The following is a 22,960-nucleotide window of genomic DNA, read 5'->3' as shown; positions in this document are numbered from 1 at the left end:
AGAGGCTTATCTAAGTTCAGTGATGATTTGCGATAAGCTTCTTTAGCTTGACTTACTGTAAGCGTGGACCAAGAACTCCTTTTCATGTATTTACCATCAGGGGTCATTGCTAGCCCTTCACAAGCTGAACATTTCACGTCATTGTTACTTTTGGAAGTCTTCAATGAGAGATCCCCAAAATGTCCCTGGAGTGCCTCAGGGTAGCAATGGGATATATGATCCGTATGGTGCCTATTTACCACGCTAGGGGTTCGATAAGTGCTATCGCTGTCCAAATTATCATCAGAGCTCCACCAGCTGCTCATTCCAGATTTATGCTTGCTTTCTGGTTTTCGCTCCTTGCTTTTACTCCTTTTGCTATGCTTGGAATGGTGCCCATGATGATGGTCATCCCCTCGACTGTCTCCCTTTGTTCCATTAACATTGCCCTTGGATGATCCTTCCAGAGAATGAGATTTAGTAAAAAGTTTCTGGACTGAATGAACGAGATGGCGTATTCTTCCTGGGCTCTCACTGCGTTGTTCTGCAGCTGTTGAGGTCCTCTGGTACTGTAAAGTGTGAAACCCATCCCGGTGAAGAGGAAGTTGTTTTTCAAACTGGTCCAAAAGATTTGCAGGAATACGGTTAATCTTAGGGTTACCGTGAGACATGGCGCAGTCGTCTCTTGTGTCGTAATGAGAGCTGTAGTGCATTCTGGGGAAAGTGCTACTTGACATGTGATCGCCCATTACCATGGGCATCATCATGCATTCAGAATGAATGGAGCTGCGTGGTGAGCAACGATGGTGGTCCATCGGGCAACTCTCCGTGGGGCTGAGAAGATACGATTGCCTTGGCTCCTGCCCATGGTGGATATGGTCGTGGGTGTGTTCGCAGTCTTCAGGGGATGCTAAGCCACAAGTATGAGCTGAACATAACTGTGGTTGGTTGCGACTGCCAGATAATCCTTTCATATTCCTCGGAGCAGGAGAGTATCTTTCTTCATTGAAGTGCTGAGAAGGCGACCATGAGTACTGCTGGTCTGTCAGGAGAACACATAAAATGTATGTTATCTGTCTGATTAAAAGATTAACTTGCAAAATCCAAGTACATTGCAACACTAAACTAATTTTCTCTATAAACTCAATGGAAGGTCTCATCATTCATAGGATTTCATTCACCATTTTAAAATGATAAAATTACTCACTATAAGCAATTTATGAGGTGAATGCAGTCTCCTTCCTGTCTGCAAAATTGTCTGGTAGAGGCTTTACAATATCATGAAGTTATTCATTATGCAAATTTACTCAAATGCATTTAATGGATACACTCAAGTATTCAGTTTATTATCTGATATTTGGAATTCATATGTCAAGCTTTGTGTCTAGTCATTTAAACAATGTGGGTCTGATTTCTATTTCTGGGGTTCCTCAGTTGGATATATTAACCTAAAGATACGTAAAGAGTCATTTCCTTATCACACACAGCTTCATTTTCTTAAACGAATCTCAGCTTCAGGATCCCAAGTTCACTGTTCATAAACACAAAAAATAAACAGTACAAAGAAAAAGAATATGAACATGCTGAAATCAAGCTCAATTTTTATATCAATAAATGGCTTACGAATAAGCTTTTCATACTATTTGAACATGTATTATCATTCGTCCAGATCTATTATCACTATTCCCAGACATGTACAAACATGTCTATTAGACGATTTTTTTCCTTTGTTATCCAAACTACAAAATATTTATTTTAAAAATCTGTTATTCCTGATAGAACAAATATCTTTAGGTACAAGCTACTGATTACTATATACTAGATTATTTGTTCCTATGGATCATGCGCTTCAAGCTGTGGTTATTAAACAGGCATGATTATTCCATAAATGTAGCTTGTAAGTAAAGATTTGGATACTTGAGCCTTTGATATTTTTTTCTTTCATGAAATTTCTAGCAGCAGTCAAATGCTACAAACAAAAAATCAAACACTTTCCCTTTTCAATTTCAGCTTATTTAAGCAACAATTCAAAATCTGACAAACATATAGGATGCATGACAATCCTTTAGGGGATCAGACAGATGCATATGTGTTTATGCTTACAACCCACTTAACTCAGTCTTTCTGTAAATTTACTCTAAAAAGCAATCTTGCGCAGGTGCCTGATGTAAAGAATTTGAAGGCCTGGACCAAAATGGAAACCAGAGAATGTTGTTATATATAGCAATATAACCTGACACTGAGTACCAACCTCTAGAGACAACACAGTAGCCAAAGAGCACTCTGAGGGATGTCTAATCATATATAAAATCTGTCCTAAAAGTTCCCACTGCTGGTGAAAGCTCAACACCTGCATATTGTCCTGAAACAAACCAAAACCTATTCAGCATTCAATCTTATAATCTAAATGCTATACATTTCCTATAGTGGTAGATGCTTAATTAATTTTATTACATCTTATTTTCAAAAAAGCTCCACATAATGTTTTAAAATGAATGTAGAATTAAACTAATAAACAATAAAATATTCTTCATCCTTGGTGCAATCCTGCTACGCTAAAGTTAAATATGGACTTGTGTCCAAATTTCACCTCTAGACTTTATCATGGTATATGATACATACCCTTTTCTGCTTCTAGTTTGTTTTTATAACAGTTTATTTTACTTAATTTTTCACATTAAAATAAAAACTCATTACTGTTCATTACTCAATCTGTTGTACTATTCAGCTTATAATACCCGGCATAAATATAGTTACAAAAAGGAAATATAACTGTTTCCCTGAAATAACATAATTTGGATTATCCAATTAGAAGTACAGCTATATAGAGACAAAGCAGTAAGTTATAACAGTGTGTTGGGATTCAGCCACATAAGCAGCATTGTAATAAATGGCACTTAACCCAGCATATTACCAGACATTATCAGGGGAATAATAATGGTCAATGTGTTGAACTTAGACTTTACTTCCCACAAAGGGTTTCCAAAGCACCTGACAGAAATTACTGCATTTGCTCTTACAATCCTATGAGATGTGGAAGGCACTATTCTCCTTTTACAGGAAAGTAAACTGGAACATAGTCAACATTTCCCGAAATGCTTGTGGATTTGCTGATTTTCATTTTCACAGTTGTATGAGTCAAAGAGAGGTGGAAGGAAGCTCTTCCGTCAAAGTGACACACAAGAGCCATCCCCAAGCCTTTTCATCACCATCTTGCACATCTACGAATGAAGGTAACTCTTGCACTACATCTGTGAATTGCCATTGCATTTCAAACCAAAAAAGGAAAGGCATGGCAGACATGCAGAAGGAAAGAAAGAGCTAGCCAGGAGCAAAGAACTCATTTAAACGAGTTCTCCAGAACAGAACTACTGGCCTTACACAACATCAAACACAGCCCAGAAGACTTCGAACATTTTCATCCTGATACATCCCAAGGAATGTGATACAGCATAACTTGATTGCACTGCAATGGGCAATCTAACAGCTTTTTCCATCCCTCATGATTTTTGATGATTCAAGCACAGAGCAACTATAGAAAAAATACAATTTTCTGTAAGTTGTTTTCATAGTTGTATGGCATTTTATGTGCCTCATGGATATTTTGATTTTTTTTTGCTTGAGATATAGTAGCTGAAAAGTGCTATAGGCATTTAATAAGCATAATCGAAATAATTAAAAACTGAATTAAAAAGGGGTACTTTTCCAAAGTAATTTTCACCTCTAAAATCTGCCAGGGAGAGTAACTGATACTAAATAAAGTCTCAAACTACTTACACGTGCACCTTCTAAATTTATTGCTCCAGTTAAGTCTGGGATCTGTTCGGGACATCAAACCCGTTTTTACACACCTTTACTCCTTGTTATAAAACCTCTTAAAATATTCAAAATTGTGCATTATTATATATATATTTGTCAAGTCACCCGTGCTTTGTACTATTCATTCAACTTTGTTTGGGAGGTCTGTTTCAGGGCTCAGAGAAACAGTTGAGCTATGGCTGAATGAATTACTGTATGATACCAGGCCAGTGTAATTGACCATGTGGTAGCTCTTAGCCTGCCAGAAACACAAAGAAAAATGTGCTAGCTTAAAATTCAATTAAGCTAACATGCTTTTCTAACATTTGTAAGAGGCTGAAAGTGTGTCTGTGGTCAACATCCACAGCTCAGTTGATTCATAAAAATTTGTAAAGCCACAATATTAATATATTTTTTTTCCTGATTTGTTTAAAGAGAAAGGTAAGATCATAAAATTTTGTATAAAATTAATAAATGCCAGAATAATCCAGTAATGACAGATTGGACAATGACTGGAATGTTACATATTTATTGAAGATAATAATATATGTAATATATAAATTTATTATTATTATTATTATTATTATTATTATTATTATTATTATTATTATTATTATTACATCAGCTCCTATAATTTCTTAGGGCAATCACTATAAAAATACCAAAGTAATTGAGGACACTAATGTGTCTAGTACCTTAAAGAAATTGCCACCATCTGAACCAATGAATTGAAGGAACACAGAAGAACAAGAAAACATAACTCCAAGCAAACAGAGGAATGGAATAAGATAAAAATACATGTGGGCACAGGAATAGCTCTTTTTTTCAGGTTCGATCATGGAGAATCCAGTAGTTCCAAAATCCTGAAAATCCCTCAAAGCCCTTCTTTCCAGAAACTACTGCACAAATATAAGTAAACCTTCAACCTTGACATACTCGAGGATTCCTGTATCCTTTCCTGTCTCTTACACCTCTTTCTCTGTTAGGCCATGTCCTCTTCTGCTCTTTTTTTCCTGGTTATTCTTGTCTACTTTCTGATGCTAAAACAGCTGCTCTCCTATTCAAGGCAGATGTTAGTTTTATGTCTTCAGGGACTGGTCACAATTTATAGAGCATTCAAGCTTCTTCCTTGTGTCAGGCAGTATCAAGGAGAAAAAGAGAGATAAAATGACCAACAATATTGTATGAAATGATGAATTTAGACTGCATGTGAATGTGCTAGGGCAAAAGGGACAAAAAAAACTTCAAGCAATGAAAAATTAGATTTTGCATCTCTGAGTTCCTGGAACATTGCTCTTTGCTAAAAGGAATCAGTGCAAAAGCACTGGGAATCTCTGACTTTCAAAACAAGTGTATGCCTCCACAAATCTTTTTGGTACAAATCTTTTTTGTCTGTTATGCATTGAAAGCAAGCTTGTGAGGCATCATAATAATACCTGGAACTACTAAATGGTGCCTGATTTTTACCTTTTTGATTTTTTTTTTCAAAACACTTCTTTTTATTCAAAACTTAATTTAAATAGCTTTAAATTTATAAGGCTTGGCAAACTGCTTCTAAAACATTTGTGCTATTTTCAGTGAAGAAACAGCTCTTTAGGATGGTGTAACAAATAAAACACAGTGCTGAAAAGGGCTACCTAATCCAGCTCTGAAATAGATGTGGTACAGAGACCCGGACTGCTGCACTGTGCAGTTTCACTCAGTTTAATTAGTGCTGCAATGTATTATGAAAAAAAATCCTCACAGCCTAACCTATAACTAATACAAATATTGAATGTTGTAAAATCAAGTATATTAATCAAATAAGTACATATTACATCTTACAAATGCATAAATAAAATGTGTTAGCTGGAGATTTGTCTGTCCAAGGACTGCTGTCCCCAGAATTAGATGAGCACTGTTTCCTCATTAACTTGTTGTGATATTTTTCTCTGTTTTAGTCTAACCATGAAAAGGAACACTTTCAGGGATTGAGATGAGTGACTAACCTGCCAAGCGCAAGGAAGAAATTCTGGAAATGCCCTAAGCTCCTATTCTGAGATTTCCAACCTATCTGTGTAGCACAATACCTCATATAAAATTTACATTAAGGTGGAAAGACTGGGTGATTACCTGGCTTTAACCTCCAGCTTTAGAAGATGGCTTGTATTTTCTGTTACATTGGCTTGATGCATTTGCACAGCACATGGTACTACCTATCTGTGACTTCTCATTTAACACCTCAGGCTGCTTACTTGAAATATCGAAGTTTGAGGGGTAGCATATCCTCAAAAATAGATAATCAGCTCTACCAGGGCTATGGCAACAAGGTCGTCTATGCATCCAATGTTCCTGTACAGTCAAAGAAGAGAAGTAGGCAGTTCTGAGGATGTAAAGCCAAACGCCAAAATGCTCAAGGCTATCAAACAAACATGAGTCACAGGCTGTATCTGAATTCCTGTCTTGTTCTGACACTTAGGCACCTGAAACAAGCCTGAAAAATAAACGCCTCTCTGTTCAGTACCCTGAGTGGTCTTTGTGGTAGGCACATATGGCAGTGTTTATATTAGTAGACTAAAAAGAGCTAAAAGAGGTGATCAGTCCATAGTTAAATGGTTGCCGTTGTAGTTTCGGACAATGTAAATAGGACTTTTCCAACCAAAATGTAGATATGATTTCAAGCATAGCACAGGCCAAGAATTATTGCAAATAGGCCATCTGGATGTGATTTTATTTTGGAATGTGAGACAGCAGCATGATTCATCTCATCCTGAACTACGTGTCTCAAAAATGTCGGATGAATACCATCCTTCAAGTACATATTTATCTCTGCTGACTATAGGGAAAGATGTGGGTGACAGGTTCCAATGCAGAAAACTACATCATAAATATCTAAAGTTAGGTGATCTGAAGCACACGTCTAATGCTAAAATATGGAAAATGATTTGACAGCCCAAGCTAATTCAGTGGAACCACATGATGAATAATGACCAAGGATAAGATGGTTTTCATAATTCCTGTGTTAGATAAAAATGGACATGCAAATTCTATTCCTAAAACAGCATCAGTGACCAGAACATAATAATTTGGAGCAAAGTCAGAAAACCCAAAGGGAAAAATAAGGAGCATGTGGAGTGCTGCCATGTATTTAGTACATTCACAGTTTTCAGCACTGACGCAGATACCTGCAGGTGGAACAAATATTTGATGGCACCCGATTATATCTTTCAGCACAACAATTCTTTTACTTCAGCTCCATCCCTCCATCCATCTTTCAAATAGAGATTAGTAGATTGGCAAACTAACAGACCAATGGATTTATTTCTCAGATACTAAGGGTGTATATTAAAGGAGTGCACAGTAACACTGCCCATGAGTGAGAATGGGATCTTTGATATGATGGTGGTTATAGGGTAGGGGGGTGAGATATTGAATTTTGGGGAACACAAAGTAGTATTAACTGGTAGGAAATAAACACCAACAACCATGATCACTGGGGAAAGCTGCGACCAGGGATGTGTTGAAGCAGGGTCACAAAACAGACCCCTTAGAATGGAGAATGGGGCATGCCCTAAGTTAAAAAGGAGAAATGAAAGAAAAGAAAGGAAACGTGGATTGATACCATACCCACTTCTTACAGGTGGAAGAACGGGACCTTGACTTGTCTGGGAGAAATGAGAGGCACAATGTTGCTTCCAAGGTTGCAACAAGGGACAGGACAGAAATCCCAGAGAGTAAATAAGGGAATTGCAAGAAGCTCCAGGGGTTGAAGTGGAGGAACGCAGGGAGCCCTCAGAGTGATGCAAAATTAATTTCCATTGGCTTGAAGTATATGATGTCCTAGTATTGATTGGTATGTAACATACAGATCTGCATAGTGCTTTTCACGTTCAAAGTACATCACCACTACTCACTTTTACAACAGTGCTGTGACAGAGTTAAGCCCACAAAATGATTCATGACTGTCACTTTTTCACAGACTGTGATCACTGAAGCGATTGACAAAAATATAAAGTATCAGAATTTGATTGGTCTAAACTAACTAATGTGTAAACATTTTCCTGTAATCTGGAGAAATACAGTTGTATGTAGTCAAACAGGGCTTCACTATGTGAGTACTATTTAAAAATAGGCTATAAGAAAATTGTCTATGATGATTCCAAATACTGACCAGAAATGCCAGCCCAACACCATTAAACTTCTTTTGTTCCTTCTTGTACATGGTTTTACAAACTTATTTTCCCAAAATAGAAAATTTTGGTACTTCTAGTTATTAGTTCAAATGTAGGGGACAATCAGATTCCCTTTGTGTCATTAAAATGCAACCACTTTCTCATCAGAGACTCTGACAAATGTGTTTACTATGCAACTAAGCAATTAAAGAGAACTAGAGTAATTGGGTAGTGGAGCTCAAGGATTTATAGAGGAATCTGCACATAACTCTACAAGAAAAGGGGAAATCCTTGTCACATTGATGGCAATGACAAATCTCCCATTAACTTCACTGGGACTGGAGTTAGTCCTAAACATTTTGCTGAGAAAAGTTCTTGTTTAGTTTACCCATGAATATCGTCACTTGAGGAGGATCACCTCTGATCAGGGCTCTGTATCATAGAAAGCAGAACTCATCCTGGGTTGGAATAAATGTACAAAAAGCCTGCAAGGGTCTCCATTTGGAAAAAGGATGGAATGGGGGTATGAAACTCGTATGAAACTGGTTCTTCTGGAATCCTGTCATGGATGTCAGTGAGACCAAGATGTAATCCCAAGGATCCAAACCACTTGGACCAGCAATTCAGCCGAATGGACCTACCAAATTTCCAAGGTTTATTTTCTATTAGATGAAAAATAAACATAATAAATAATGCTGGTATTTATGAACTTCTTCCTTGAATGATTTTTTTTTTGGCTTAGTATTTCTGAAATTCTTCTTAATTTGTCCTTTATTCATGACTATTCATGACAGGAAGTTTACCATTCTCTGTAGTACCACTTTCTGAGGGGACTGCAAGAACTTATGTTTCTATATCCAAGCAAAAATATTTACCGTACATTCCTTCTAAATTGCTTCTATTATTCCATAAAAAATGAGCGTATTTTAAAGATTCACTTATTTTGTCGAGAGCTCTTTCGGGAAAGAAATAACGTAAGCATTAATTCTCAGAAGCATTGATTATTGCCAGAGAACATACGGCTGTTCAATTTAAAATACCTTTCTATTTCAAAATACCCTTTACTTAAAAAACAAACCAAAACACATTTAACACAACCTTTATATTGTCAGAACAGAAGAAAAATTATTAAGAAAATTATTTGTTTTTCTGTTTGTTTCATCATCAGTTCTTTGTAGCGTTATATTCACCAAAAATGTGAAAGTTTCAGCCTTGGTTTAACCTAAAACAATATTTTTTTTTCACTTTTAAGAGTTCATCATCATCTGCTTGGCTGTACACCCGTGGTGCCGCCTCTTGCTGTTTTGTCATTGTATTGTGAACTTTTCTGCTCTGCTCAACCCACTGAGATGGAGGAGGTCTCATCCTGATTTTCCTATGGGGTGCAGGAAGAAACAGCAGCCTGGTGACAAGTTCCCTTTTAAACATGTTGCCATAGTAACAGGCAGACAATCTCCCTCTTTCCATAACCTTCAGACTGGGAGTTTTTCAAATCAGGGTGCTGTCTCTTTTTCTGCCTGACTGAGCTCTATTTTGGCTCTGTGAGAAACATTGCAGATATTCATTGCCTTTTCCTGCAGCCTTTAGCACCCATGAATGACGGGTCCAACTGTGTTGGGTCCAACTGTGAACCCTGCTCCTGGAATGAGGTGGTGGTGGTGTAAGTACTACACACCCATACCAAATACGAGACAAGACATCTTATTATGATGCTGGCTGGTTATTTATAAAGAGAAAATGACTTTGTAGCAATGTATAAAAATGAAATGGAATGGCACGAGAAAGTTGTTGTGAAAGGTGAAAAAGAACCCAGTAGTGAAAGTCTGGACTGTATAAACAGTATTTGCTGGTGTTTATCCTGCTACAGTCACAGTAGTGCAAAGCACCTTATGAAGAAAGACTGAATCAGTGGCTGGCACTGTGAGACACAGACATGGTCGTGTATGTCCATGCTGGAAGTACCTCCACCACCTTGGCTTTGCCAATACCAACTGTCTTGCTCTAGACAGAGTCTAAGCAGCGCATAACAAATGTGTGGAGGCAGAGCATGGTAATTTTTTTTTTTTCTGGGGGATTGACAAGCACATCATTTAAACTGCCCGTCATGGGAATACCTTTAAAAAGCTGCACGTTTTATCATGTTAAAAGGAGACAAAGAAGGGAAGACACTCAGTGGAGAAGGCAAGCACGGTGAGGCATTCAGATGAGTCACTCTCTTATCTTCACTGGGGCTGTTCCTCTGTCTGTAGAAAAGTAAGTGCTTTTGTCTATAGAAAAGTAAGTGCTGAGGATCAGCTGTATATCCAGGTGTTACAGAGGTCATCAGAGCATGAGGAAGAGAAAAAAAGTCCCTCATTTGCTAACATCCCACATTCCAAGTGTGAAATATAACTCAAACTGTTTCGTCACCTTCTCATGTCCCCTCTCTCTCTTTTCCTTGGAAAGGTCTTTCATTCTTTCTAGTGCAGATACTGGAGTTAGTATTCCAGATGTGGTCTAACAATTGGACTAAGTTTCTGTTTGGAAAAAATATTTCCTCTGCTACTGAACTTAGGAGCCTCCTCAGCTGGCCAGTCCTGTCTGAATGCATAACTCATTTAGACCAAAAATATTTTGCTTCTTGGCAAAGTAACAAATATGTAAACTCTTTTGTATTTGGTAGTAGAAATGGATGAATAATTCATAGCAAATAAGCCATTTGATTAATCTTACACCCTTACAAATATCTTTTTGTGTTTGTGAATTGACCTTGGGCCTAATGGGATTTTTGCAGAGTTATCTGATATTGTGAGGTGTTTAATTTCTACAAATAGCTTCTGGTCTGTAAACTGTTTACAATCATTTGTTGCCAACAGCATATAATTAAAACGCACAGTAGTTAGTATGTTTGTATATGATGCTCAGGCCATATGATATGATTCTGTTCTGGGAATGAAAGTAATTCACAGAAATCTGCTCTCAAGCATAAGTGCAAAATTTGTTCTCTGACAAACACTCCCCACTATTTTCTGAGGTCTTGATCATCACATCCATAATTTTCTACACTACAACTTCTGGGTATAGGAAAAGCGAGGATCTGATGTTAAATTATTTAGAAATATGCTGGAGTATTAAACAAAGAAGCGATTTTTTTGCAATATCTGTTCAGCTAGTCTCAATGAGCAAACAAGAGACAGGTGTTGGGGTGTCTCATATTTAAACCCACCCGTAAATTTAAAAGACTTCCATACCTCTATACCAAACTCTCTGTCGAAATAATTTTATTAGATGGAAGAAGAATAGTGCTGTGGTTAGAACTTGGGGAAGTTGCAGCCAGGATTTACAGTCCAGCTATGATTTTTCTTCTGTGGTCTGGGATAGGGCCATTGGAAGTGATGACAATAGCTACAGACAGGCTTGCCCTTGCCTCACCAGGTTAAAGCCAGCCTTTGTGGGTATCTCTTGCAGACTCCCTACCTCAGTTCTCCTTAGCACAAGTATAAAAGTAGTCTCAGTACCTCTGAGGGCTAGTGTCAGAGTGGAGATACGTTCAGCCCACTGATATATATATGTTCACTTAAGTATTAAGTATAATGCCCAAGTAAGTATTTAAGATGAAGCACCTGTTACTATGCATCCTAATTACTGGGATAAGTGTTTGTGTAGCAGTTTATTCTGTGTGGCCAATCCTTCTGACTGAATGAAGTTCCATCAGTTCCATGCCCAGTTTACACCTGTTTAACTATCCCTGGGTGCTCTGAGGAAAAGTGAACTGAGGTGTGGATCTGGCACAGGATAACTGAGTGCTCATCTGTCCTTGGGAAATTTTCTTGTCATGCTTGTTGTAAGAAACTAAAATGTGGGAAAAGTGCACAGTGTTCAGACTGACTTTGCTGAGCAAGGCTATATAATTAGGTAGAAAGACAGACAAACTGGAAAGTCAGGCCTTTATTTATTATTTGATTTCAAGAACGGCTATATCTTTTTTTTTTTTTTTTTCCTTTCAACACATAAGGTCATAATGGCATGATCATGCAATCAAAAGTGATTGAATAACCATGAGTTACTGGCTGACACTTGAACCATACCAATTAATCAAAAGCATGACTGCAACAACTGTGAAATAAAAATACATTTTTCTAACCCGTCCCTAAACTCCCTTACAGTTTACTTTGCAACTAGGGCAGGTTAAGAGCACTATTAGTAAATGCAACCCGTTTTATAGGTTTTAACCTTCTACCTAACATCAACTCAATATCCTTTCATTTCTTGAAGTCAGAACAAATTTACTGAAGCAGAAAGCCTTTAATGCAAATTTTCTTTCTTTGCATAACACTGGAAGCTAAATGTTTAACTCTTGTAAAATAAATGCTTTTCTTGCCTATAAAAAGGAGTCAAAATATGTTTTCAATAATCTGTTTTCCCTCTGTACTGTGTGCGTATAGTACCAATTAAAATCTAAATTTACAGAAAATTCATCCTATCTTCCATGTTCCAATGTTGGTCGCTTTTATTCTTTTTGAATAGCATTTAAACATGGCACATTTTCCATATGCCTCTTGCCAAGATTGCACTATTTGTTTTTGACACCCAAAGCAAATTGTTGCTTTTCCCTACACATGCCTAAAATGAATAAGATTGCGAGAAGTTTCCAGTTTATACAGCAAAGTGTAGTTCCATATGTGACATTGTTCAGATTTTATAACTACCAAATAGAAGAAAGCTTGGAACTGGAAGAAATCCAGTTTCCATGCTCACTGACTTAGAGTGAGTTGCTTGAGATCATGTTACGTCAGAGCTCTTCCTCCTGCTACCATGCCCTGCTACCTTATTTGCTTATCCCAGACATTCCAGGTTGCTTATTCCAGACATTCCTAGCGAAAAGAACAGGATTTTTTGGTGAGTGTGAACCTTGTAACCATGAAAATACTTATCACCCTGACCTCTGTTAAAGAAATGGTAATGGAAAAGCTGCACAATATTGTTCTTGAGAAAAGACTATGAATGCTTGGGTAAGCTCTTTTAAAAGAATCCATTGCATTTCTGCCTGTATTAACTAATGAGCTCTTTTAGAGAATCAATAATGTAACAGTTGAGATCAGTCCCATCCCTTGATACCTTTTCCCAATTAAGGCAGTGGATCATTGTATTAATAATATTATTTAGTGATTATTCAGCATTTTCACTCTGGTGAAATACTATGCAAACACTAATTAATTCCCACCAAAGCCCAGAAACCTCAGTAGGAAATATTAAGCCTATTTTACAAATAAGGGCCTGGAGCCAGAGATCCTTCAGTACCAGAGAGATTGTAGCTTGAAGATCCCTGAGACAGTGAGCAGGCATAAGAATCCAACATAATGAACGGCCCTGCAGTTAGAACTACCATAAAGGATATCATCTCTACTCTGCCTTGACTTGGGGCAATTACTGTACTTCTCAAGGAAAGCCCTTTTTTTTTTTTCTCTAGCAGTCCTTCAGACTGAGAGACTGAGACAGTTCATTCAAAAAAATATTAAATAGTCACTTGGATAGAAAGAGAGAGACCTGTTCCATAGCCCAGTGATTACAGCATACACACAGATTCATATTTCTCTCCAGTGAATACTTATCTTTATACGTGTTGGTATCTTGGGCACTAATAATGGTTCAGATCATGGATTTGAAGTCAAACTCTCAGGTAACAACATCAAGAGACACACAGACAACTAAGTCTCAGCTGTCTACAATAGCACAGCTGCTTTTATCTATACTGAACTCAGCTGACTATCCCAGAACTTTCAGAAAGGTCTTCACAATTTCCATCTTCCCTACTATGCTCCTTTTTAACAGAGGTTCTTTATAAAGGAGAATGGGAGAATGGGACATCATATGCTTTTACATAACTGATGGGATCCAGTCCACCTATTTTGGACATCTACAGTTTTGCAGTTAAGCAGGGAAGACAGTATTTTCCTTCTAGAAATACTAAAGGAATTCACTTCTCTCCATTCATTACCTAGTGAACTTTGGCACTTACTAATGGAGGACATTAAAAGGGACCCAACATTTAGGAGCAAAGATAGTTCTTTCTTTGATTTTAGTGCATTTTTTCTGTCCTCTGGCCAGAAACTTCAGGAGAGCTGAAGTTTTCTAAAGCAGTTTAGTTTGTTTGTAGAGTGTTTCTTTGTAGAAAGACTTCGTTCTTGTTTTTTACTTTCCTGTTCCTTATTTTTTTGACTCTTCTCCCCTCTGCTTTGTAATGAGTGCTGGATAATTGATCAGTTTAGCATATATCTTTGTGTTAATCTTTGATTAACTATTTCATATGAGGCTCCTTACTTCTGTAGACACCTAACATTTAATATTATTGACTTATATTTGCTCTGGCTTCAGAAATCCTCCATTTCTTTCTTAAACAATTGGGAAGGAGAACAGTTTTGACGTACATCTAGGGCATGATTCATTTTACCCTATGTTAAGCTTCTGAAGTAGGTCAAATCTTCTATGTCCTAGAAAAGTCTATCACTCTTCATTGACTCTAAAGGAAGTCCAGATATCGACCGTTTAGATCTACATCTGAACTACTTTCCAGCTGTTAGAGGCAATGAATTCTGTATCTGAACTTCTGCATATGTCCTGTGAAATGGGACAGCAGGACAAAAAAAAAACAAAAACACAATAAGACTGAGACACTTTCTCTTGTGACTTTCTGTGACTTCTCCATCAGATTCATTTGTGACATTGCTAGGGAGCCTCACATTTAATTATATCTTCCTTCTTTCACAATCATAATTTAGACGGAAACTGAGAAACTAGTAACCTTTGCCAAACTGAATGATCTCCAGTCTCTTCCTTAACACGTCCTTTGGTTCAAGCTTTGGAAGTTAACCCCCTCGCCCCCCCCTTTTTTTTTTTTTAATCTTACTTTTTAATATTAAGTGGATAAACAAGGCCAATATAGATATTTTTACACCAAAGGTTTACAGAAATCCCTGATGTGAGTGTAACTGAGTCATGGCAACACTAATTGTTTCGGAAAATCCTGTTCAAAGAATTTATTTAAACATACGGACATTCCTTGTCTGAATTCATGCTCCTTGTTCAAACTGTTCTTTTTTCCCCTTAATATAGCAAGTATGATTTATCTTCCTATCAATATGCAACATTAAAGTCAAGGTGAGAGTCTACAACATTGTTTTCATATACAAAGATATAATAATAACACAGAATAAACTGTTGTAACGTATTAACATGAACATACGCATAAGAGGACAAAAATTACTATGTTCTAAAATGTAAGCTCACTTTGAATAAAGGGAGCTTTAACTAGCAATCATACAGAAAACACTTTCTGTAGTTCTATTCCAAAAATAACTACATAAAGTAATTGCACGTAAAACAATTTTTGATGGATTTCACATAAAACAGTAACAATCTGAATATGAAATTCTGGGAACAGAAACTCAATTTTGCACAACATAAAAGGTATCAAACTGGCTGCACAGAAGCCAACGGGGTATTTTACTAATAGCTTTGAGATACAGATGTATCAAGATTTCAGTTAGGACCTCTAAGAGTTTCTACTTTCTTTATGCTTCTGTTATATTTTAAATTTAAATGTTAACATTAAAAAACTCTTTCTGTAATTATTATGCTGTCTGGAGGGTAGAGAGAGAAAAGACAAAAGAAGGAAAGCTGATAATTTCCTTGAACACCTTCTTTTGAATTTGCTGCCTGGACGTTACCCAGAGTTGACGTCTTTCTGCTTTCGATTCTCTAACCTTATGTAGCAGGTGAGAAACTCCTGGAAGGACGGGGCTGAGAGGCTTTTGGCCACTCTCATTAACACCGCCTGGTGCCATGCTCGCTGTGGGCTTTGCGGCTGGAGGAAGGCTGTGCCACAGAGTAGCCTCCTGCCTCCTCACCCCCACGGCTGCACCCAGCCTTGGGGTACAAGCAGTACAAGTGACCTGAGAGACGAGATCTGTACCTAGCTCCTCCTCTGGCGTCCCTGGAAAACTGAAGCCCGACTTGAGCAGATCGCCACCCTCTTCTTCTGAAAAGACAGAAACAAAGTAGCTATTTAATAATTCTGATATTTCTGTTTATCCAGACATAAACTCGCCGCTGGTTTTGACATCCCAATGATACCTCTTACCATTCAGTGTCTCTGATACTGTGATGCTGTTGGGGTGCTATTAGCTGCGGTATTTAATCTTTTTTTGCCACTTGTTCTAGCGGTTTTTGAACTTTAAAATTTTGCCAGATTTTTTTCCCATTATTAATTGTTCTTTTCAGCTTTGCTTAGTCACATTAAGTTCTGTTTCTTTTTAACCTTTTTTAACCTTTTATTTTTTTTCTTTATAAAATGTATTTATTTCAGGAAGAATCATTGTAAGTCCTCCAGTTGTACCTTTAGTACTTCCCAGCTCTGATGACAATAATGCCACTCTTGATTCTCAAGCCTCTTTCTCTACTTTTTATTCACCACCTTTTTGATTCTGCATTTTTTTTCTCCTATCAGTAACATTTACTTTTGTGCCACAGGCAAATTCTGTAATTTTCGAAGAGTGACTCAAGCCCAGACAATATGTCTGTGCTGTATGAATGCCGTGAGGTGCACAGAAACCCACTAAATGGCCTGAGTGCAGCTCTTAGCTACCCTGCCTATACAGCTTTCAGAATTGCAGCCTGTTGCCTCTGCCTTTCACTCACATCATGCTAGCATACAAATTAATTTGGATCTAAATCTTCTATTTCTAACATGGAGCTATAACAGAGTCAGTAACACTTAGGTTACAAGAATGGCTTGAGAATATATAGATTAGGATGCAAAATATCACAGTAATATGTTTCATGTATGCACACAAAAACACATTTTTTATTTATCATTTTTCAGTGCTTTTGCCCCAGTATTCATATTTACCAGTGTTTAAGCCAAATGGAAGTAGTTTCATATAATTCATATGGCCTTCTGCTATACTCTTTCTTTCTGTCTGTGCTACAAGCACAAATACCTCAGAGCAGTGAAAGAATGAAGTACTCCATAGTCCACCACTACATGTTCAACCAGCAATTCCTCAAAGAAAGGCAAAATCACATATCACAGAACATGGTTTTGCCGTGCACGACTGAGGACTGATGACTTCTAAGTAACTCACAGGCAGATATCCCTGCAAATTTAAACCAACTCAAACTTTTCTAAAGAATACCTCAATCTCTGTATCAGACTTTTTATTTATTTATTTATTTTATTTTTGTTTGCTTGTTTGTGTGGTTTGGTTTGGCTTACAGGACAAACCGTTTTGCCCGGTTTATTTTGTTTGGTTTGGTTTGGCTTACAGGACACACCATTTTGCCTGGTTTATTGCTCCATTTGACAAATACATGCATTTTGTATATTTCTTGGTCTCGGTTGCACTTTTTATTTATATTATGATTTCTTGGCAATTATGTCACTGAAAGCAAAATGACTGAATATACTCATGTAGACACTCAAAATATTGTTCCTGGTTTAGACAGTTCCTGAGGTTAAGAATATACAATAGATACCAATGGGAAATATAGCATAGATAATGCATAGAAAACAAGTCCTGAGGATGTTAAGAAAGTTGATAAAGCTGATCTGTCAAACAAACATCTTGTTTATAAACTCACTTGTTAAATAAACTCACTCTGCTAGAATACAGCCTACTAGAGATCTCGTTAAGTGATGGATAAAAAGTCATACACAATTTAAAAAATGACTGGCATATGAATTCAAATTAAATTTCAATTTGAGAGGTAATGGACAACTCTAATTAAATAAAAGCACAAATTAGGCAGTTTCCATGGAGACTTTGCTCATGTGATTTGGCTATATTGTATAACTCATATGCTTATCCTCTAATTTGGCTGCACAGGACTAACGAATCAAATGAAAGTTATAACAAAAAAATATTCGGAAGGATCCTTTACATTCATGTAAGTAACTTAATCTTACTTATAACTTCACAATAAACTGTGATTGTTTACATTGAAACAATAGTTTTGTATTTTTGAAAAAGAATCTATTGATTCATTCCAAAATTATACAATGTATTCAGAAACACTTACAGAATGATCTAAAAATAAATAAATAAATAAAATAAATAAATAAATAAATAAATAAATAAAATGCATAACATTATTTCTCCTGTGCCAGAGGTCAGCATTATTCTCACAAACAGTGTTCAAAACTAGACTAAAATTTCAGGGATGGTCTAAGCTAGAGTAGATATTTATGCGTTTGATATGTTTGAGAAAAAGACACAATTTCATTTTCAAAATGAAAGATAAAGGCCACGCAACTGGATCCATAACTCAGATTCTGACTTTGCTGTAAGACTCCTGTGTAAATTTGGACAATTCAGTCATTATTTCTGCCTCAGTTATCCTGTAGAATTAAGCTTATAATTTGTTTCTTTTTGATAGCTATCCTGTATGAACACATTTGTTAGTGTCAGTGAATCTGTTGTCTAAAAAGCCTATAGGGAACATAAAAAAGTTAGAACTTCCATTCTGCAAAAAAGCAGTATTCTGTTTTGTAGAGGGTCAATCATAAATGTTTCAAAGGAACTTAGAATTCCCCTGTGATATACTGAGATTTATGAATCTGCATGATGGATATGAGTAGCTCTTAGTGATTAGTTTACTTCCTAAACATGAGGAGTTCTTATTTCTTTACACTTTATGACTATACCTATTCACATCACTAATTCATTGTTTAGACTGTCTTTTCAAAAGGCTACTGTCAGTGCCTTCAGCCCTTGAAGAGATTCAGTTTTTGTATTCTGCACTTATGAAGCATAAATTAATCTCAGTGGCTCTTGCAGTATTATAAAGACAATCTTTGTGTGAGGTTGAACTGTACTTCAAAGTCATATTATTCCTTCAATAACAGACATACATAGTCTTTGTTTGTTCAGCTTACTTATTTTTTTTTTTTTTCCCCTAAGAATTACCATTTTTATTACGGACCATAGAAATGAAAAGCCTATCTTTCACTCATGAGCACTGCAGTAACCTTCATATCTCATGGCAATGAAGCAAGGCATATCATCACAGAATTCTCATGCATGCTAAAATTCAAGTGTCATAAAATGCATGTATTCATTTTATGTCATTCACCTCCTCTGCCTCATAGATCAATAGTATTTCAGCTTGCCAATTGGTCAAGATGGTTCTGCTGGTGGAAAGTTTTACACCACTGGATATGCGTAAAAATGATGGTCTTATGGAGTATTTTGACTGGCAATGAATTGCAAAGAAAGATGAGATTACTAAAATAGGATGATTTACAATTTAATGTTTCAAACAATGTGAAGAACATATAGCCACTAGGCAAGGGCCACAATTACTAGCTAAAATCCTTTCTACATGTACAAATGGCTGCACCACAGACTGGTCTAAATAGAAAGCAAAAACTTGTGTCTGAAATTGAAAATGAAAAATAGTGGGAAATGTCTTCAATCTCAACAGGGCTCAAAATAGTAACAAAAATGATAGGATTTAAAAATATAGAGATATCTGCTTCTGTGAAAGCTGGATGTATAGTAAAATGATGTTGTGATCTGCCTAAAGAAGAGAGCACACACTGTCGTTTACATTTAATATCTCTTTTTCTTTCTGAAAAACTTGATGGATTTGTCATGCATTCCAGTGCAACACTGCACAGATGACACTCGAGACTGCGATAGGAAGCTTTCACAGCTGCAGTTCTCCAGATTTAAGCTTCAAAATATCAGGAGACATTGCTGAGCTGGAACCAGCCTGACAGATCCAGACTGCTTATTCAACCCTGAGGCTACTACAACTACAGTGGGAAATGAAATGGGCCAGTGCTTGCAATCAGCTTTTTTCCTCAGAAAAGGCTGGATGTCTGTTTGGAAAGTGTCTCAGCTCCAGCTTTTCCTCACCCTGCTGAAAAGACACTGCCTCGGAAACGTTCATTGACACGGGCCAAAGGAGCAAAAGAGTGCGCCGTGGTGGGGATGACTGTGTGCCATTGCTCAGGCAGTGCAGGGTGTTTCTGATGAGTGATCAAGCACAGAGTTAGCCTTAGGTTCTTCTATCTGCTTCTCTGTGTCTAGAGATTAGGTTGCAGTACAATGTAAGTCCAAAATAAAACTGCTGAAGGGCACAGAATTACACCCATGTAAGACCTGGGTAAAGGAGATGCAGCTGATCTCTTGCAGTCAAGTTTTCATTGTGCCTGAACTGCACTTGGTACTGGACTGTGAGTCAGTAGGATATTATGTCGGGGAAGTGAAATTTCTGTATGAGCTAACAGAGGTATTGTCTCTTCTACCCCGTTCTCTTCTGTTTGCGTGTGGTCTAAGTGAGCATTTTGACAGGCCCTGCACAGAAGCCATCTGCCATCGCTTCTTTTCCTCGGCTTGATAATCACCTTATCCATCCACCAAATTTTATCATCTCAGTTTTAACCTTTCGATCTGTTCTCTGAACCTGACATATCAGTTTAAATTTGCTTTTTTCACCTTCCAACTCTTGTACCAAGATATGCCTCTATCTTGGCCCTCATTTCTTATGCATTCATTCTGCCCTTAAAAACAGGCATGCTGTTTCCATCTCCAGAACATACTTCTTCCATAATCCATCCATCCACAAAATAGGCCCCAGTATCAAGAGACTTGCTGTTCACATACTTTAGAAGGCCCACATCAGCAAGACTTATAATCAATTAACTGTCTTCTCCATCACAATATGAGAGCAAGACAGAACTACAACTGCTATTGAATTTCTCAGTTTATTGGATTTTAATTTATTTGTTATTGGCCTTCTCTGGACCTCCCACTGATCTTTTTCTCTCTCTCTCTTTTTTTTTTTTTCAGCCTGTAAGCTCGCTATCTTAGCTGTTCTTTTTATTATTATTATTATTATTATTATTATTATTATTATTATTATTATTATTTTATATAGCACCTGGCATATTAACTCTGAGAATGGATGAAAGAAAATGTCTGGATTAAAAAGCAGGTGCAACTTCATTTGATCACATAATAACCAAGCATAAAATGTGTCCAGAGTATGAATAGAGGACTCTCACCATATCACTCCATGATCAAAGAAAACCAAATCACATCCTCCAGACTAGAGATACCTGGATACCTAGAAAAGAAACCTCCTGTATCTCAAAGTCCAGTAGCCTGCTATCCAGTTAAAGCATTTCTTGTCGCTGTCCTTTGACCCTAACCAAAGATATCCCCAATCTGCTAAAGGGTATGTATTACTGAGAACTGTCATTATTCTCATCCTGACCTAAGTGAAATGACCAAATGCCTGCATGCCCGCGTATTGTTATGCAGCCCCTACCTGGGAGATAACTAATTGGCTCAGCTTGGACCTTCCCCAGGTAGCCAAAGTCCTTTGTGGCAAACTTTTTCTAGCCCAGACTCCAAGGGTTCACATCCAAACAATTCTACAACATCTATACAGTAAATTAGGCATGGGGAAGGCCCGTTCTCTGGCCACCAAGCTAACGGGCATGGTCATGTCATATCTTCTATAAGAGGCTGGCTCCATCCAAACTGTGTTGGGAATGGTCCCTTGCCCATGCTAACTTCCCAGTCAAGCCTGGGAATTGTTTGAGAGATTGCAAATTAGTTGGCCAAGGACAAAACAAAGGCAGGGGCTCCTCTCTAACAAACATTGTAAATAATCAAATTCTTGTTTGTTGGGACTTTGTCCTGGCTACATTTAATTGACTATTACAGATGTAGTCCAGGTGGCAGTATTATCAAATAGTAGAATACTCTTGTCATTATTTTTGATAGCATGCTGATAAGGAGCAAATACACAGAAGCATAGCAGAGCTAGGTAAATTCTGATTCAAGTAAAAATTAAGATGATATTAGGCAGTTTAAGATTATTGTGATTTCCTTTGCAAGAGGCCTGTGCGAAAACATTAACAGTAAAAAGAAGTCATTGTTTAAGTAAGTTGCTTTCATTTTTCCCATCACAGCCTCTTTTTTTGGTTATTTCTATTTTTTCTTACACACACATAAAAGTGTCCCTGATAGACCCAGCAATGATCCATTTATCCCAGAAGCTGGTTCCAGCACTGGTCCAAAGTGGATGTCAGAGAAAACAGCGTAAGAGCAGGACAAATATGTAGATTGCCTAGAAAACCTTTCCAACTGCCTGAAATCAGCACTTAAGGGACTTCCTGAGATGTAAGTTTAATCTAGATCATCGTTTTTAATAGCTACCAATGGATCTATCCTCTATGGATTCATCTAATCTTCTCTGAGCCCATTTATACTGATAGCCTCTACCGCATCCTGTGCCAATGCACCTCACAATTTAATTATGCGTTATTTGAAAAAGAATTTCCTTTTTGTTTGTTTATCAGGATGCCCGATAACTTAATTAAGTGCCCCTAGTTCTTCTGTGATGGAAAATAATGGATCATTGATTCCTATTCACTTTGTCTATATCATTTATAATTGTGTAGACATCTGTCATATCCCTGCCTCAGCTATCTCTTTTCCAAACTGAGGAATGTATCTGTTTAGTATTTTATCATTGTGAAGCCATTCTAAATCTTTCATCATCCTTCTCACTCTTCTCTGTTCATTTTTGTTGCTCTGCTATGTCATTTTCAGACACAGCAGCCAGAAATGTAATTGGCTTTACAGTATGTATTTTTCCAGTCGTGAGATGTAGTTCTTTGCTTTTTAAAATTTTATTTATTATTTTATTTTAATTTTTTTCTTAATATTTTCCTCTGCCCATTTCATAACTCAGAGAATTCATTATTCATATTAAGTTGTGCCCAAGAGAGACAATTTGTTTGGCTTTCCAAACACAAACACATTTCTCTTATATATTACTCTAATAAATATTGAAGAATCCTGGCATTTTACTTAGCTTGGGTTACTAACAAGACTGCTCAAACCCAACAATCAGTCCTCCCCCGCCGCCTCCAGAAGAGCAGGACTGAGGAATTCCTGGTGTCTTGCTTTCATTGAATCTGTCCTCTTTTATGTAACACAGTGCCAGAGAGCAGGACTGTGAAACCAGGATTTGGA

General features: G+C 37.2%; 1 protein-coding gene across 1 annotated transcript in view; it reads right to left on the bottom strand.

Moving 5' to 3' along the window:
* DLGAP2 (DLG associated protein 2) overlaps positions 1-22,960 on the bottom strand; it is a 465,089-nt gene that overhangs the window by 92,466 nt on the left and 349,663 nt on the right. The window contains exons 4-5 of the mRNA XM_083831130.1: positions 15,880-15,945; positions 7-1,021 (exon numbers count right to left, since the gene is read on the bottom strand). Of these exons, the coding sequence (XP_083687256.1) occupies positions 7-1,021; positions 15,880-15,945 (1,081 nt within the window). The remainder of the gene's footprint in view (positions 1-6; positions 1,022-15,879; positions 15,946-22,960) is intronic.

The sequence above is a fragment of the Anser anser genome (assembly GCF_964211835.1).
Source record: "Anser anser genome assembly, chromosome: 3".
Taxonomy (NCBI): domain Eukaryota; kingdom Metazoa; phylum Chordata; class Aves; order Anseriformes; family Anatidae; genus Anser; species Anser anser.
The sequence above is the reverse complement of the archived record's forward strand: the minus strand, read 5'-3'. Positions and strand labels throughout refer to the sequence as shown.